The sequence below is a fragment of the Pholis gunnellus genome (assembly GCF_910591455.1).
Source record: "Pholis gunnellus genome assembly, chromosome: 3".
NCBI classification, from domain to species: domain Eukaryota; kingdom Metazoa; phylum Chordata; class Actinopteri; order Perciformes; family Pholidae; genus Pholis; species Pholis gunnellus.
This window is the reverse complement of record NC_136529.1, coordinates 20,238,292-20,253,008: the sequence shown is the minus strand read 5'-3', so window position 1 is coordinate 20,253,008 and position 14,717 is coordinate 20,238,292. Positions and strand designations below refer to the sequence as shown.

The window sequence follows — 14,717 nt, the reverse complement described above, 5'->3', positions numbered from 1 at the left end:
CCTAACTGCACGACGTGTGTTTGATGGTGAGTATTAGGAAGTTAGTTGTGACCCGGAGAAGAGGGAGCATCCACCGCCACGGCAGCGCACGTCACGTGACCACCTTGTCTGCTGCTGGCTGAGTGAAGCGTGTTAGCAGGTAATAAAAACACTATTTTTCTTATGTTTTTCCAAGTTCAGTGTCAGTATTTCAACGCTTATAAGCCTTATATGTAAGCGCGCTTTCGCTGAGGTAGTTGGTGGCTGGCTTCGTTGCGTTGCTTACACGGGCTTGTGAGGGATGTCTTTCGCAATTTTTCTGTTGTCTTGTTTCCCGGCGAGCAATGTCGGGATGGGATTGGGCTCCGCTAAAGAGGCCCCTTTTTCGTTAGATTTAACACAGCTATGTTGTTAACTCGATAGCCCGGTGTTTACATGTCGAGGACACGCTTGACGAAACCGCCAGTAATCGTTAGATAACTGAGCGGAACTATAAATACGTATCATACACGATGAAGCCAGTTACACGGTCGCTGGTTATCCACTTGGACCAGATTTAGACCGCTAGCACCGTTAGCTAGCTTCATCCCCGCTATCGATGGTCTAGGAGCTAACATGAGTCTATGCTAGCGAGGACAAAGGGACCCCCAGCATCAACACCACTAAGTCGCTCAGTGTTAAGTCGAAAACGACACTACACTAATCTGATTTATTTTTGTTTGAAGATAGACATGTAACGTCAACCGAATCGTCCCATATGTAGTCTCAGGAAATAAGTAGCTAACCTAACAGCAGCGGGCTAACGTTAGCATGGCTTCAAAACAACGCTCCGCTCGCTTTATTATTATTAAAATAAGCTGCAGATAATTGTTAGTTAGCTGTGACCAGGTATAAGTACATGTACGTAAACACATACGAGTATGTTAACTGGTGACGTTGTTTTATTTCATGTAATGTAGGTAAAGTCATGTCCAAATAAATGTGATGAACGTTTGAGATGTGCGGAGTTAACGTTACTGAAAGGCTGTTTTGTTATTGTTTTTCTCTTAACACCGTCCACACTCGTACGTTAAACGATATGTTGATATTTGAAAACATCCAATAGATAGTGCAGCTGCTGCTGCTGTAGGTTTCTCACTTATAAAAATAGATCTTCATTTTTCACTGAAATTAAATTTAAAGCCAATTCGTGCTTTTTTTTTGCATTTAGCTTTGTTCAGACCAGCAGCCAATGGCAGCAGTGCATCGGCCAACGTCACTCAGGCACTGTGAACTGGATTGCTATTGTTCTCTGACATAAAACAAATGGGTCACTGGGGATGTATGTTATGTTATTATCCTAACAATGGACACCATAGTCGAAGCTTGAAACACAAATTCCACTACATGGTGTTTTTTTACTACACGGTATTGAGCAGTCATCTTTTGTATAAAGCCCTCTGTGTGTGTGTGTGTGTGTTTAATATTTGCCACTAAAACATATTAATGCATGGTTATGTGGTATCTACCCAATTTGCATCAACTTGCATGGGACCCAGTTGTCATACACGGAGAATAATTCAGCATTTTACCGCGGTAGTTTAGTTTATAGCGTGTGTACTATCTAGCTTATAGAGGGGACGTGGGGTCAGGGTGTGTGGTGCTCACACGCTGAGGTTTTTGCTGTTTGTAAGAGGACACTGGGTCGCTCTCCCTCCTTGGCCTAGATTTCCAGCAAAGCTGTTGTGTCACCAGGCCAACTGTGTGTCTTAGGCTTCATCAGGCCAGTATTCATGATTGAGCAATAAGGCTTTAGCTACGCTCACAACACATATTTGTGGTATTAAACAATTCTTTCCTTTATGTACTCACACAAGGCAACGTATTGAGGCTCTGCTGTAACAACAGTGTTCATTAACTGACATAATCTGTGGGTTTAAGAACAATTGGTTGATTTTGCTCATCCATCCATGTTGCTTGTTTCCTTTTGCAGATTTTTCTATTTTGTACATACAGAGTTTTGTATATACTGTATATGATGAGCTCGCTGGGCGGCGACAAGGCCCGGGGCCCTCGGGAAAAAGCGCTGCCTGCTGCCACTCAAGCGTCACAACCACAGAAACAGATACAGGTGAGCAACCGCGCCAACACGAAGAAACTTAATGAAAGCAGATCACACGCTATGTTGAGACAAAACACCGGTGTGCAAGCAGACTATCTTTGCCAACAAAACCTCAGTGCACACACGAGGCAAGGAGATCTCCGTGGCCAATATTTACACGGATTTTATTTGTTATTACAGCCACAATAGTGCATTAGATAAAAAATAATGACAATAGGAGGCACTTGCTTTGTAAAGCTGTTCTATTGGATGGTTTGAATTTAAAGGTGTTCCTAATAAAGTGGATGACATTGTTCTCGTTAACCAACATTTCCCCCTTTGTTCTCCAGGCTACTGCCGAGCAGATCCGGCTCGCCCAGGTGATCTATGACAAGAATGATGCTGACTTTGAGGACAAAGTTAACCAGGTCAGGGACACATTTACTAGTCAGTGCAACCTGTTGATCTTCCATGACTCCAGTACTCTATGGTGACAAATGAAAAAATGCACATTTGATGCCATGAGTGACCCCTCGTCTTGCTGTGACATGCACTGCTATGTGGTGAAAAAAACAGTGTATTTTGTCATTGGTACACCCTTGTTGACTGCTAGACAATTCTAATATGACACGTGTGTGTGTGTGTGCTGCTGCTCTCCAGCTGATGGAAGTGACTGGGAAGAACCAGGACGAGTGCATGGTAGCACTCCACGACTGCAACGAGGATGTTAGCAGAGCCATCAACTTTCTCCTAGAGAGCACCTCGGACATGGTAAACGGCATCACGTCTCATTTAATTAATCTCATCTTAAACTCCCCTTAGTGGCTGTCTGTTATTTTCAACTATATGAATTTGCAATATCAGATATTGTGAATATATTTGTATGCTGGAAGGCAGACTGTGCAGCAGCTCTGGATGATAACTGGTTTTAACAAAATGCATAGTTACATTTTTAATTACTCATTTTATGGCTAAAAACAACAGCATGAACTGTGAGAATAAGTTGGAAAAGTCTTTCATGCTCTAAATTTCATATTGTACTCGTGCTGCCACAAATGGAATAGAACCTTTTGATACGTCGCTGTATGAGGTGGCATTAATAACCGTAACAATGGCTCAATACAATTTCTGTCAGCTGGTTTCATGCTCACTGCCACAGCTTAAGCCTCGTGCTACAAGACTTTGGTTGCTGTGCTGCTCACAACACAATTTATTTTTCTGTCAGACTGTTGTTGTGTTTACTTGAGAGTGCACAAGCTGCACACCGGATCTCAGACCAGGGCCCTGTTCTTTGTATGTGGAGGATAGTGATGATTTGTCATGCGCACAATTCATCTGGAGGTGTTGTCAGAGCAACAAGTACTTCAGCCCAAACTCGCAAAAAGTGCAGGCGTATTGCAATGTGCAAGGATCACGACCAAGACGTTGAGTAGTTTTGCTTCACAAAGGCATGTAATGCAAAACGCAAGCCATTGCGCAACCTGTTAAGACAGCTGCATTGATTTAAAATACAATCGTGTCTGTTCTGTCAGAAGAGAGATGAGGCGAGAAACGCAGCGGAAACACATTCTGCAGGTCCGTGTTCAACACAATGACAAACAAGTAAATATAGATATTTTATATATTGTCCTTAGTTAAGTCACAACACAAAGCATTCTGGCACCTCACTACTACATTTCAAGTTATGCACCATGCTGAGAAGATGAACACATGTTGTGAAAAACACTATGTTGTTCTGTATAGGCCGGTGAAAATGAATTTTGAAAGCACACCATAGCCCACAATCTCCCCCCTGCTGCTCAGAGAGGAAGGTCAAACAGGCTACCAAATGTCTGGCAAACACTTAAGTGTTGTTCTGCCCATGTGTTGCAACATTTCTGAAGAATGCCAGCTGGCACAGATGGCGAGAAGAGGCTGTAGGGCAGGGCGGCCCGATCAGACAGCTACCTGGTTGTTTTGGTGTCCGGGAAATCCCAAAATAGCAAATTGCCGGTTTCCCCCTTTTGCGTGGAAGTCTCCCTCCGCTGTTATTGTAAACACTGCAACGCTCTCGTTACACCTGCTTCTGCTGTACTCTTCAAGATCTTAACTGTCATAAACAAAAGGAAAGGTTGCAGAGTGTGTTAGCTGTAAGAGGAGGTGTAGCCCAAGAAAAGAGTGGCCTATTACCTAATTAAAACACTAATTGTGTAACTGTAAGGCTTTTTATTTTGTTTAGTATTGAAACTCTACCAATTAAATGTCCTCACCTGATATTTGTTTTTCTTATGTAACACAGCCTAGCGCACACTTCAGTAAAAAAAAAAAGCCAGCTTTTCTGTAACTGTTTCCAGAACAGCTTTTATTGTAGTGTCTCTTTATCCTCTTGAACAAAATACACTTGAAACTGTGTTTTGAAATGCGATGTTCAACCAGCCACTTGTCTAGCTACTTTGACCGGCTGCAACTGTGAAATGGAGGTGTATATATATTTTGTGGTTGACTCTTTCTGTGTTTCTTCCCTTCTCTCGTCTGTGTTCAGACCTCATGGGAGACGGTGGGGAAGAAGAAGCCCCTGGTGAAGGAGGGTCCATCAGACAGCAAGGAGAACAAGGAAAACCGGGAGAAGAAAGGAGAGAGGGAGGCTAGCAAGGGCCGCGCGGCAGCCAACCGCAAGGGCCGGGGGGCCAGTCGCAGTCGACCGGGTAAACCATAAAGCATTCATTTAAATCTCGTTCAGAGTCTCCCGTCTCTTCTGCCGTGTCTCAGTATGTTTGATTATATAATATGCATGTGTGTGTTTGCACACGTACAGCACCACGTCCGGAGGAGAACGGAGTGGAGGTGACGCCAGTGGACAGAGGTGCAGATCGTGGTCGGAGGGCCAGAGGTGGTGGCCGAGGTGAGCGCGTGCACATTAGAACCCTTTGTCGGCACGCCCAACGCTGGCGTGGATGTTGTTGACCTTTTTGTGTGCATGTTATGCAGGATCTGGAGGGCGAGGCAGAGGCAGAGGACCACCAGGGACCCGGTTCTCAGCCCAGGGCATGGGGTAGGGTGACAACACACACACACACACACACACAGGGGTGTTCACATACGTTTAGGTGTAAATGAATTAGTACCAGAGTCTGTGCGAGTGGTGGATTTTTCTTGCAAATGATGTTTTAGAGTTTAGATTGTGAGTCTTAAGTCACCATTCCCATTAAGATGTGGTGTCTTAATAACATAATAATAAACGTATCTCACCTCATCCTCTGCCAAGCACCAGAAACCAATATCTCATCCCTCTTCTAATGGCAGCTTTGTCCAATCAATAGTATGGATAACACATATTATCACTCAAGACACTGTTTATTAGGAACATAATTACCTACATCGCTCAACTACTCCCCTGCCTCTACAGTTGATTTCTGTGTAACTACATATACCTCTCCTTGACTCTTCCACAGCACCTTCAATCCAGCGGACTATACCTCGGAGGCTCGGTCAGGGAACACGCATACGGAGATGTGGGACACGGCGACCACAGAGGGGACAGGTGAGCTCTTCACCTGTAACGGCAGATTTGTGGTGAACAAACACATCCACTGTATTGAGCGGACAGCACAGTGTAGCTTTTATCCAAATGTAAATACGCTACAGGTATCCTGCGTTGTGTTAACCTGCTCATCCCACCTGTATTTAAACTGTATGACTCATCGCTGGTTGCTCTCTAGTGACCTGGAGGGGTCCCTTGGAAGACTGGGCATCCGAGGACTGGAGCGAGGATGTTGGCGTGAGTTGACACGATCACAGGAGAAGTCTGTCAATCACACGGTGTTGGTGCACATTTGAAACACGTCTGTCTCTTCTGTGTTTTTGTTCCTTCAGCTCTCAGAGACCAAAGTGTTCACCTCCTCATGTGCACCTGCTGCTGAGAATCACATCACACCTGGGCAAAGGTGAGTAACTGGCTCGACTATAACGTCGTACATAGTTTGATTGGATGTCCTGCAAGCATTTTCTACATTGACTTTTGACCTTGACGTGTTTCTGTCTTTAGTCTGGACCTCGCCTCTCTGCTGCAGAAGCCGGTAGTTGGAGGAAGAGAGCCACCGTCGTCCTCTTCCTCTCAGAGTCTGGTCTTCACTAACTCCCACCACCACCAGCCACCGCAACAGCACCCGCCCCCCAGTCGCAACGCCACCAGTAGCACCAGCTATGCTCATGCCGCTCTGGTAAAAAAAAAAGTTGCTTTTGATACTCTGCACCCTTTTTTTCATACACATTCCTTCATCCATCACGTGTAAATACACTCGCACACCGAAACACAGACTGGTGATGACACTTTTCTCCTCCTGTCCTGTGCCAGTCGTCGGTTCTGGGAGCTGGTTTTGGGGATCTGGGGCAGGCCAAAAGGGCTCCGCCTAGCGCTGGAGCTCAGATACTGGAACAGCTGAAGGGCCCTGGCTTGGGTCCGCTACCTTCATCCCAGGCTGCGCCTCCTGCCAGCACCCAGGGAAGCAACACCTCCATTTGCCGACTGCCAGGCCTGGGAGCACCTGTACCTCCACCTTCCTCCTCTAGCTGGGACATCAAGGCTTCGGAATCCAACACCACCTCGCTGTCCTCGCAGTTCAGCCGTAAGTGTTCAAGTGGGACTGTCGAGAGTGTTTTCTGCTTTTGCCAGATGTATTTTAAAATAGGCCCGCATTCTATTTATAATCCTTGTTGTGCGTCTTGTGTCATGCAGGTGAGTTTGGCCTGCAGCCAGAGCCTTCTCTGGTGCTGAGTCAGCTGGTTCAGAGGCACACCGGCCCCTCCTTGCCTCTGGCACGTCAACCCAGTCCTCCATCGCAACACCAAGCGCCCCCTGCTTCAGCCTCGCCCGCTCCCCACCACGCCAGCATGCCAGCACAGGCGGGCCCGATGATGGCTGCTGCTGGTGCTAAACCTCCTGCCCCTGGCGCAGGGCTGGACCCTCAGGGTGGCAGCACACCACAGCAGCAACGGGCACAGCTCAAAGGCCAGAAACGAAGGATACCTCCCACATCGAAGGTTAGGGGATTGATGTTGATGGAGAGAACAATCCGATGCACATGTGGCTACTCTTGAATATATATTATTTGCATATTTAGGCAAATCTTTTCAAAATGACCACATACAAAGTAGTTATATGAGCTTAAAATCACGCTCCGGAGACCTGACTGTTCCCTCCATTGTGGCAGATCCCCTCCACAGCGGTAGAGATGCCCGGCTCGGCTGACGTCCCCGGGCTGAACCTCCAGTTCGGAGCTCTAGACTTCGGCTCGGAGTCGGCATTGCCGGAGTTCGGCGGCGTTGACAATTGCTCGATGGCAGCATCCAGGGAGTCCACACCGGCCCCTGCACCGGGACCAGGGACACAGAGCCAGACAAGCCTGTACTCCAAACCACTCAGGTACCGTCGCTGCTGACTGACTAGTTCTAACCTTTTGATACATATGAAAACAGAAACTGTTTGAAAACTCTAAAACATAACAGATCAGAAATGAAATAGATAATGCGGGGGGGTTTGTTAACGAAGTGTATCTAATAACGTTTCCTTCTCTCCCTGCTGTCTTGCAGTGAGTCGCTGGGCAGCCCTCTCTCCGTGGCGCTGCCTCTGCCTCTCTCCTCATCAGAGCCGGTATATCACTCCTCTGTGCCGATGCCCAGCCTCACTCCCTCCTCATTAGGGACTGCCGGCTCCTCCAACCCACTCTCGTGTTCTTCGACAGCCTCCACCACCTCCTCCTCTGTACCCTCCTCTCACTTCTCCACAGTGGGGGGGAGTTACGACGGGACCATGCCCCCTCACACACGACTGGCCTTTTCCCAGAGTAAAGAGGCCACAGGACCAGTCATGGTGAGAAATGGCCACGTTAATACAGCTTTGCAGTTATTCGAGATGAGAAATCATCCAAATTCAACTTTTTTGCCTGCATTTACTCACCAGAGGGTTTGCCCGTAGCCCCTTAAGACAATCAAACTTTATAGTAATAGCATGAATTCTGTTTAGGTTTCGATTTTTTACCTTTTTGTCTGGTCTTTTTGTCACATGTAGTTCAAGTCTGTACTGAATTCAATGATGTTTTGTTCGCACTGTGTATGTTTGCCACATAGATATGATCTTTTGTCGGTATACGCTGACACTGAGCTGTGTTTTTATATCACCAGAATGGTCTGAATGGTGTAAGGACCTCTACTGCTCTAGACAGTAAGTTCCCAGTACTGATGTATTTGTTCAGTGTATACTTTCTATTCTAAATGCCGACCAAGAGCCGTCTTTCTTTGGCTGTGCTATTTTGAGTCTTTTACAAATTAAGTCCTTTTTCTTTCCTCTTGCTCTCAGCTTCGTCAGCGTCCTCTACACCAAAGCCGGAGTCGCCGTCTCTGAGCATCAACGGTGCCTCGGCTCCCTCCTCCCACTTACAATCCAGCCTGCCCGCACACAGCTCCACCACGCTCTCCAACCTGGCACAGGACCTGCCCTCAGCCAGCCAACACTCACTCAACAGGTGAGACACATTGCACAAGTTTGAATTTACTGGCCATGTTCAGCCAGCCTGAATACTCAAGAGAGTTCAGTATAGCGGGTGCCTGCTGCTGCCACATGTTCGCACACAGCACAAATGTATTCATGATAACACAATCATGCTTTCTTGATGTTAAAAATTGTCTTTTGCATCCAAAGGCAAATTGAATTGAGCGATAGCGGCATAAAAACAAGAATATTATGACGTTTTCCACTGGCACCACAATACACTGATCACGTCTGTCCTCTCTGCCTTCACTCTACAGTCATGTCAGCAATCATTCCTCAGTGTCAGCTCTGGGCTCCAGCTCCCTCACCGTAAGTACATGTCTTCCCCAAGCATCATTCTTTTTTTCTTTGTGTCTATATATAAGGATATGTAACCAAACAGCTGATGCTACCATGTTGATGGCCTGAATGCCGACTAAAGTCACAGCCAAAGACCGCTTTGAGACTGTACTCGATGCCGTTTATATGGCTGCAACTGATCAGCACAAAACTGACAAACTACACATTGTACGCATGCATTGTAAAGCTATAGCACTTATCTCAAATGACGTCGACCGATGTCCCGCTTCCTCCCTGTCCGCAGTACACCGGTGTTGACCACAGCAGCGTGAGCTCTCTGGCTCCGTCCTACGCGTCATCGCAGCCCTCCGCACTCCACTCGACCCACAACAGCAGCAACAGTAGCAGCGGCATCGGCCACCTGGTCAACATGCCCAACCACATGGGCAACCACATGGGCAACCACATGGGCAGCACGGTCGGTGGTATTGTCGGCGCCAGTGTACTTCACTCTGCTGCCATTGCCGCCAGCGCAGCGCTGGGACTCGGCTCCAATGGAGCTACTGCCACGTCCAACCTCTCTGCACCGAGGAACACGGCTCTGCTCTCCTCCACCGCCGGTGAGCACAGACACTCCAGACACGCACGGGAAATGTGTGACGTGTGATGGGTTGCTTTCACTCATTTGTTGAGCTCCCTTGATGATACAAGCCCAAATATTTGTACTTGTTGCCGTTTGTTCACGTGAAAGTGATGGTTGCGGTGTCATTGTTTTGACAGGTAAAGCTCCTCCTAATTTATCCCAGGGAGTGCCTCCTCTACTGCCCAACCAGTATATCATGGGCCCAGGGGGGCTGCTGCCAGCATACCCAGTAAGTAGACTCTCAGGGTCTAGAATCATCGCAGTGTGCTGGGTTTTCTTTGAAATCGGTGAACAGAAATCATGATATTTGCTAGTCCCTTCAGTTCAACAATGTGTGTGTGTGTGTGTGTGTGTGTGTGTGTGTGTGTGTGTGTGTGTGTGTGTGTGTGTGTGTGTGTGTGTGTGTGTGTGTGTGTGTGTGTGTGTGTGTGTGTGTGTGTGTGTGTGTGTGTGTGTGTGTATTGGGGTTTTTTGGACACATTTTATAGTTTTTCTCGCTGATGATCTCTGTCCTTTGTGTTTCACAGCAGATCTATGGTTACGAAGACCTCCATATGCTCCAGTCCAGACTGCCAATGGTGAGCCTCATCAGCACACTCCTGGGACGGCTCCTCTCTCGTTCTAAATCAACTTATTTAGGGTGTTGTGTGGCTCGTCTCCTCATCATCCTTCTCCTGTCCCTTTAGCCCTCTTTGCAGGATTACTATGGAATCACATTCCCTGGCCCCGCAGCCACTCTCTCTGGTAGAGACGGGAGCCTCGCCAACAACCCCTACTCAGGTAAAGCTCCTTCCACCCTCGCTGGCCTTGTCCAAAATCCTAAAATCCTGTGTTTTGTTCTCAAGTGACATCTCAAGTGTTTTTTTTGCAGGTGAAGTCACAAAGTTTGGCAGGAACGACTCCACCTCCCCGGCACCCCCCACGAGCCTTGCGGCCTCGCAGGCTTCCCAGGGCCAGAGCCAAGGACAGAACCAGGCCCAGCCTCAGCCCCCCCAGGCCCAGCCTCAGCCCCAGGGCCAGCCGCAACACCACAGCCAGCCACAACACCACAGCAGTCAGCAGGCCTTTCTGCCTCCAGGCTACAGCTACGCAGGCCTGCCTTACTACACCGGGGTTCCCGGTGCCGTACCCAGTGCTGCTGCCTTCCAGTATGGCCACACCATGTTTGTTCCTCCCGGGGGCCCGGCCTCGGCCAAGCAGCACAGTATGGGCCTCGGTCTGGGAAACCCCTCGGCGAGCCCCTTCCAGCAGCAGACGCAGCAGCAGCCCAGTGGTTACGGCCAGCACGCCTTCAGCTCAGGTTGGTGAGCACACCACTTAACACAGCTTGGGAAATGAATTTGATGCTGGGTTAAGTAGTTCCCAAACTCTTGTGTGTATCGTTTGAACACTGAACTTAGTTTTCTTGCGCAGGGTATGAGGAGCTGACAGCGGGGCCAGCAGGAGTGGACTACAGTAAAGGATACAACTCCTCCTCACAGGCACAAGCCAAATCTGCTGCTTCTGGGCCCGGCAAAGGTAAGAAGGACGAAACAATCGAGTGTTTCGAATATGTTCATTTGGATTTTTACAGTAAATGTTTTGTTGCTGTCATTCTGCTAGGCGTCTCGGTGACGTCCAGTAACTCCGGGGTGCCAGACATCAGTGGAAGTGTTTACAATAAGACCCAGGTGAGCCTCACACACTGTTGTCTTGTGTTTATACTAATAAATAATCCGGTTATGAGTTTAATTTGTACTTTATCTGCAGTCTTTTGATAAGCAGGGTTTCCATGCGGGGACACCTCCTCCCTTCAGTCTGCCATCAGCGCTGGGGGGCCCGGGGCCTCTGAACCCCGGAGCAGCTCCCGGAGGCTATGCACCGGCCCCATTCCTCCACATCCTGCCTCACCAGCAACCACACTCACAGCTGCTGCACCACCACCTAGCTCAGGACGGACAGGTAACACCCGCAGGCATTTTTTGTTCGTTGTTTGTTGTTGCACTGGTTGTACCGGTTTCTCCGGCGCTCACACGCATGTCTATCCATGTTCAGGGTGGTCCGAGCCAGCGTGGCCAGTCCAGCAGCCTGCAGCAGAAGAGCCAAGTCAACAAGTCGAGCTACGGCAGCTCCCCCTACTGGGCCAACTGAGACGTGTGTGCGTGCGTGTGTGTTTATTGACACAGACACCAACACACGGCACCACACCTGTGTATCTGACTGATGAGAAAATAGAGGGACAAACCATTTTACAACACAAGCTAAAACACACACTACCACCCCCCCCTCCCCCTCCCCTTTGCTCTGTATATCCCCTTTTCAAATTTATGGCTGTTGTATGTAAAATATATTTATGTATGTATTTATACAGTATATATGTATTGGTAGGACATAAAATGTGGTTTTCTGCATTTTGTTTTTATTTTGAAGGACATTTTATTTCAAAAAAAAAAAAAAAAAGTGGAAAAATGAGAATGCTAAATTAATGGAGATGAAGTTGGTGAATATACTTGAACACAAGCATCTTGTGATGTGGATTTTTTTTGTATGCATACATGAATCGAGAATGATGTACATAAATTCTACACATCATTTTCACGGCAAAGGCCTTTTTTTGTTTTAGAAGAAATACGTTTTTGTAACTTTAGTCTCCCGCATCTGTGAATCCTTATATTGAGGGTGACTTGAGTTGATAGCTTGACTTTTCTTTTTACCCGGTTTCCCTCCATCTTTCTCTCATTCCTCAACTCTTACTAGTTGGCTGGTTTTACCGGCCAGGCCTTGGATTTGATGTCATTTTAACATTGGTTTAATCCTTGTTGTCCAAATTAAAAGTTCTTAACAGTTTATATGGGTCTGGAATCAATACTTAACGAGCACATTGTTCCCTGGATACAGACCCATGAAGTTTCATGCACACGCAGAATCATGCTAATCCATTATGAACCAAACTGTTCCCAGTCGTACAATGCAGGATAGTCGAGGCAATATTTGATATATAGGCCTGCTAAACAACCAAAGGATGTAATGGTGCCAGACATGTTCAGGACACGGGCAGCATGGACGTCAGCACCCGTGAGCTTGTGCCTAAGTACACAAAGGACTGAAGGCCAGTCAACAAGTTCAGGCTCCAGTAGCAATATAACTTAATCAGTAGTATTAATATCGGATGCTCAAATATAAAACATTAGCCGGTGATTGTAACAGATACCTAACAGGACCATATTCGTTTTTCTTTAATACACTTTTGACCATTTATTAGATCAAGCTACACAGAACAAGTCAAAACAACAAAAACAGAAACCTGTCTTTTGTGGAGATTTATGATGGGGGAGGGTATCCACACACAAATTCTTGCAATATGCATTTTTTTGGATGCTGTTCTAGGCAGCTCCAGCACCTCCAACAAGCATTTGCCTGCTGTGCACTGATTTTTATATACCGGACTCTAAAAGGTGAGTTTAGAGGCAGTGGCTTGTTGTCTTTAGCTCTTTGTAATCTGCAGCTAATACTTTACTTTTGATGTCAATTTGTGACCGTGTATGTTCTTGGTTTTTGAACTTGCTTGTGTGGTCACCCCAGTGTTCACTGTTTGACGTACAGTTGGTGTAGCTAGAGACAATTTCCAGGCAGCTACACAGTCGAGTGACATTGAACGCCTCTGGTCAGCCACACAGGTGTTTAGAGTTACATTGATTACAACACTGAACATGGGAGGAGCTCTTAGTTATTTGCTAGATCGTTCTGACAAGATTTGACTTAACAGGTGTAGGTAATGACCATAATTTATATTCGCATCGAGGTCCAGGATGCTGGCACTTTGTGGCCCAACAATATAGAGCAGAGCCATAATCAATGTGATTAGCTACACCTGTGTAAATCTGAGCTTTAACAATACTGCAGTCTTATTACAGAGGCTTTAACGCTCTGATCAGTATTCCAACATACCTTCGTGGTTCAGTAAAGAATCTTCTTTAGAAGCAACCGTCTGGAGTTTCAATCCATGTTAAAGTCAAAACTGGAGAAAAGTCGTCCCTACAAACACTCTTGTAAGAGTCTTTTTAAAGCATTATCAGGACCAGACAATAGCTTTAAGAACTGCTGATAAAACAGCCTCATAGTGACACATGTGAGGAACCAGATCATGGAAATCCCAAAACATACGATCCTTTCAAAAGACAAAACAGAATTCACTTGACAAAAGTTTAATGGATAAGTTATTTACAGAAGTACAAGTAAAGGTCACTGACTTCAAGGCACAGTTATAAGCATTTATTTGCAATCTAACCTGTTTTGAGGACGCAAAAAAAACAAAACAAAGCTGCTTACATACCTTCAGATTAAGAGTAAAAATGAAAAAACAAAACTGTACACAAATATAAAGATGCAGTCTTTGACCACAGCCTCTAATCTCTAGTTTCTTTTTTCTTCTTTTTCTTGTCAGACGCAGGTGTTTCTGGGATTTCTTCTGCTGGCTCTGCTTCGATGGTCTCAGTCTTTCATTTTCTTCTTTGCAGGAGTGTCCTCTGCTCCATTATCTGTGGCAGCGGCCTTTTAGTGTGTGCTAAGCATCCAGACTGGAACTAGTTGCTCTACCTACCTCAGACTGTGGGGGTGCAATGGGGAGAGAGGGATCACTCCGGAGGAGACTTCATAGAGTTTTGTCTTCTCCAGTCACCCTGCTCTGCTCCTGCCCAGCCCTGCCATCACTGCAGCCACCTCTTTCCCCAGCAGGGAGGGGGCGCCCCAGTACCTGAACAGGGCCTTCTCTGCTCCCAGGATCTGGACCGTGGAGGCCGGTACTTGGCCAGGTTGGTTAGGCTGCCGGCATGGGAGATCAGACGAGCTCCCACCTGAAGAAGAAGAAAAAAAAAAGGGAAATATAGTCAGTCTCACTGACGAACACAGAGCTTCCATTAAAGAATAGATTTTGATTTGAGGACCATCAGGAAACCGGAAATAGTTGTCATCACAGAGATTCAGGGGATTGACAGATTGGTTTGGTAAACATCATCGGTCCCAGAGTAATGCAATATACATAAAACACATTCAACTTACCACTTCTCCAATTAAGGCTGCTAGATTTGGAGCCACTTGGCTCATCTTGCAACGCAGGTACTCCTGCAGCTCCAGCCGATAGCTGGCCAGAGACACCACACGAGTGGAGAATCTCTATGTTGATCAGGTCGATGGGAGAGATGTCCATACCTGCAGAAGAACAGATCACAGAG

The 14,717-nt window shown here is 46.8% G+C and overlaps 1 protein-coding gene across 1 annotated transcript; it reads left to right on the top strand.

The window, feature by feature from the left end:
* The first annotated feature begins 103 nt into the window (after positions 1-103).
* Positions 104-12,324, top strand: ubap2a (ubiquitin associated protein 2a). Its single transcript, XM_079156603.1, has 27 exons — positions 104-139; positions 1,952-2,089; positions 2,410-2,487; positions 2,720-2,830; positions 4,581-4,743; positions 4,854-4,940; positions 5,027-5,090; positions 5,491-5,579; positions 5,758-5,816; positions 5,912-5,982; positions 6,084-6,258; positions 6,393-6,663; positions 6,774-7,078; positions 7,249-7,460; positions 7,628-7,907; positions 8,219-8,258; positions 8,394-8,559; positions 8,843-8,894; positions 9,169-9,484; positions 9,645-9,736; positions 10,035-10,085; positions 10,194-10,287; positions 10,379-10,807; positions 10,921-11,025; positions 11,110-11,177; positions 11,257-11,448; positions 11,542-12,324. The coding sequence occupies exons 2-27, from the start codon at positions 1,994-1,996 to the stop codon at positions 11,635-11,637; spliced, it is 3,762 nt and encodes a 1,253-aa protein (XP_079012729.1). The 5' UTR covers positions 104-139; positions 1,952-1,993; the 3' UTR covers positions 11,638-12,324.
* The last annotated feature ends 2,393 nt before the right edge of the window (positions 12,325-14,717 follow it).

Coding starts and splice junctions, on each gene's coding strand:
- ubap2a (XM_079156603.1), top strand. CDS start 1,994: ATGATGAGCTCGCTGGGCGGCGACAAGGCCCGGGGCCCTCGGGAAAAA. Junction 9,737..10,034: donor GGCTGCTGCCAGCATACCCA/GTAAGTAGACTC, acceptor TGTGTTTCACAG/CAGATCTATGGTTACGAAGA. Junction 11,026..11,109: donor TGCTTCTGGGCCCGGCAAAG/GTAAGAAGGACG, acceptor TCATTCTGCTAG/GCGTCTCGGTGACGTCCAGT.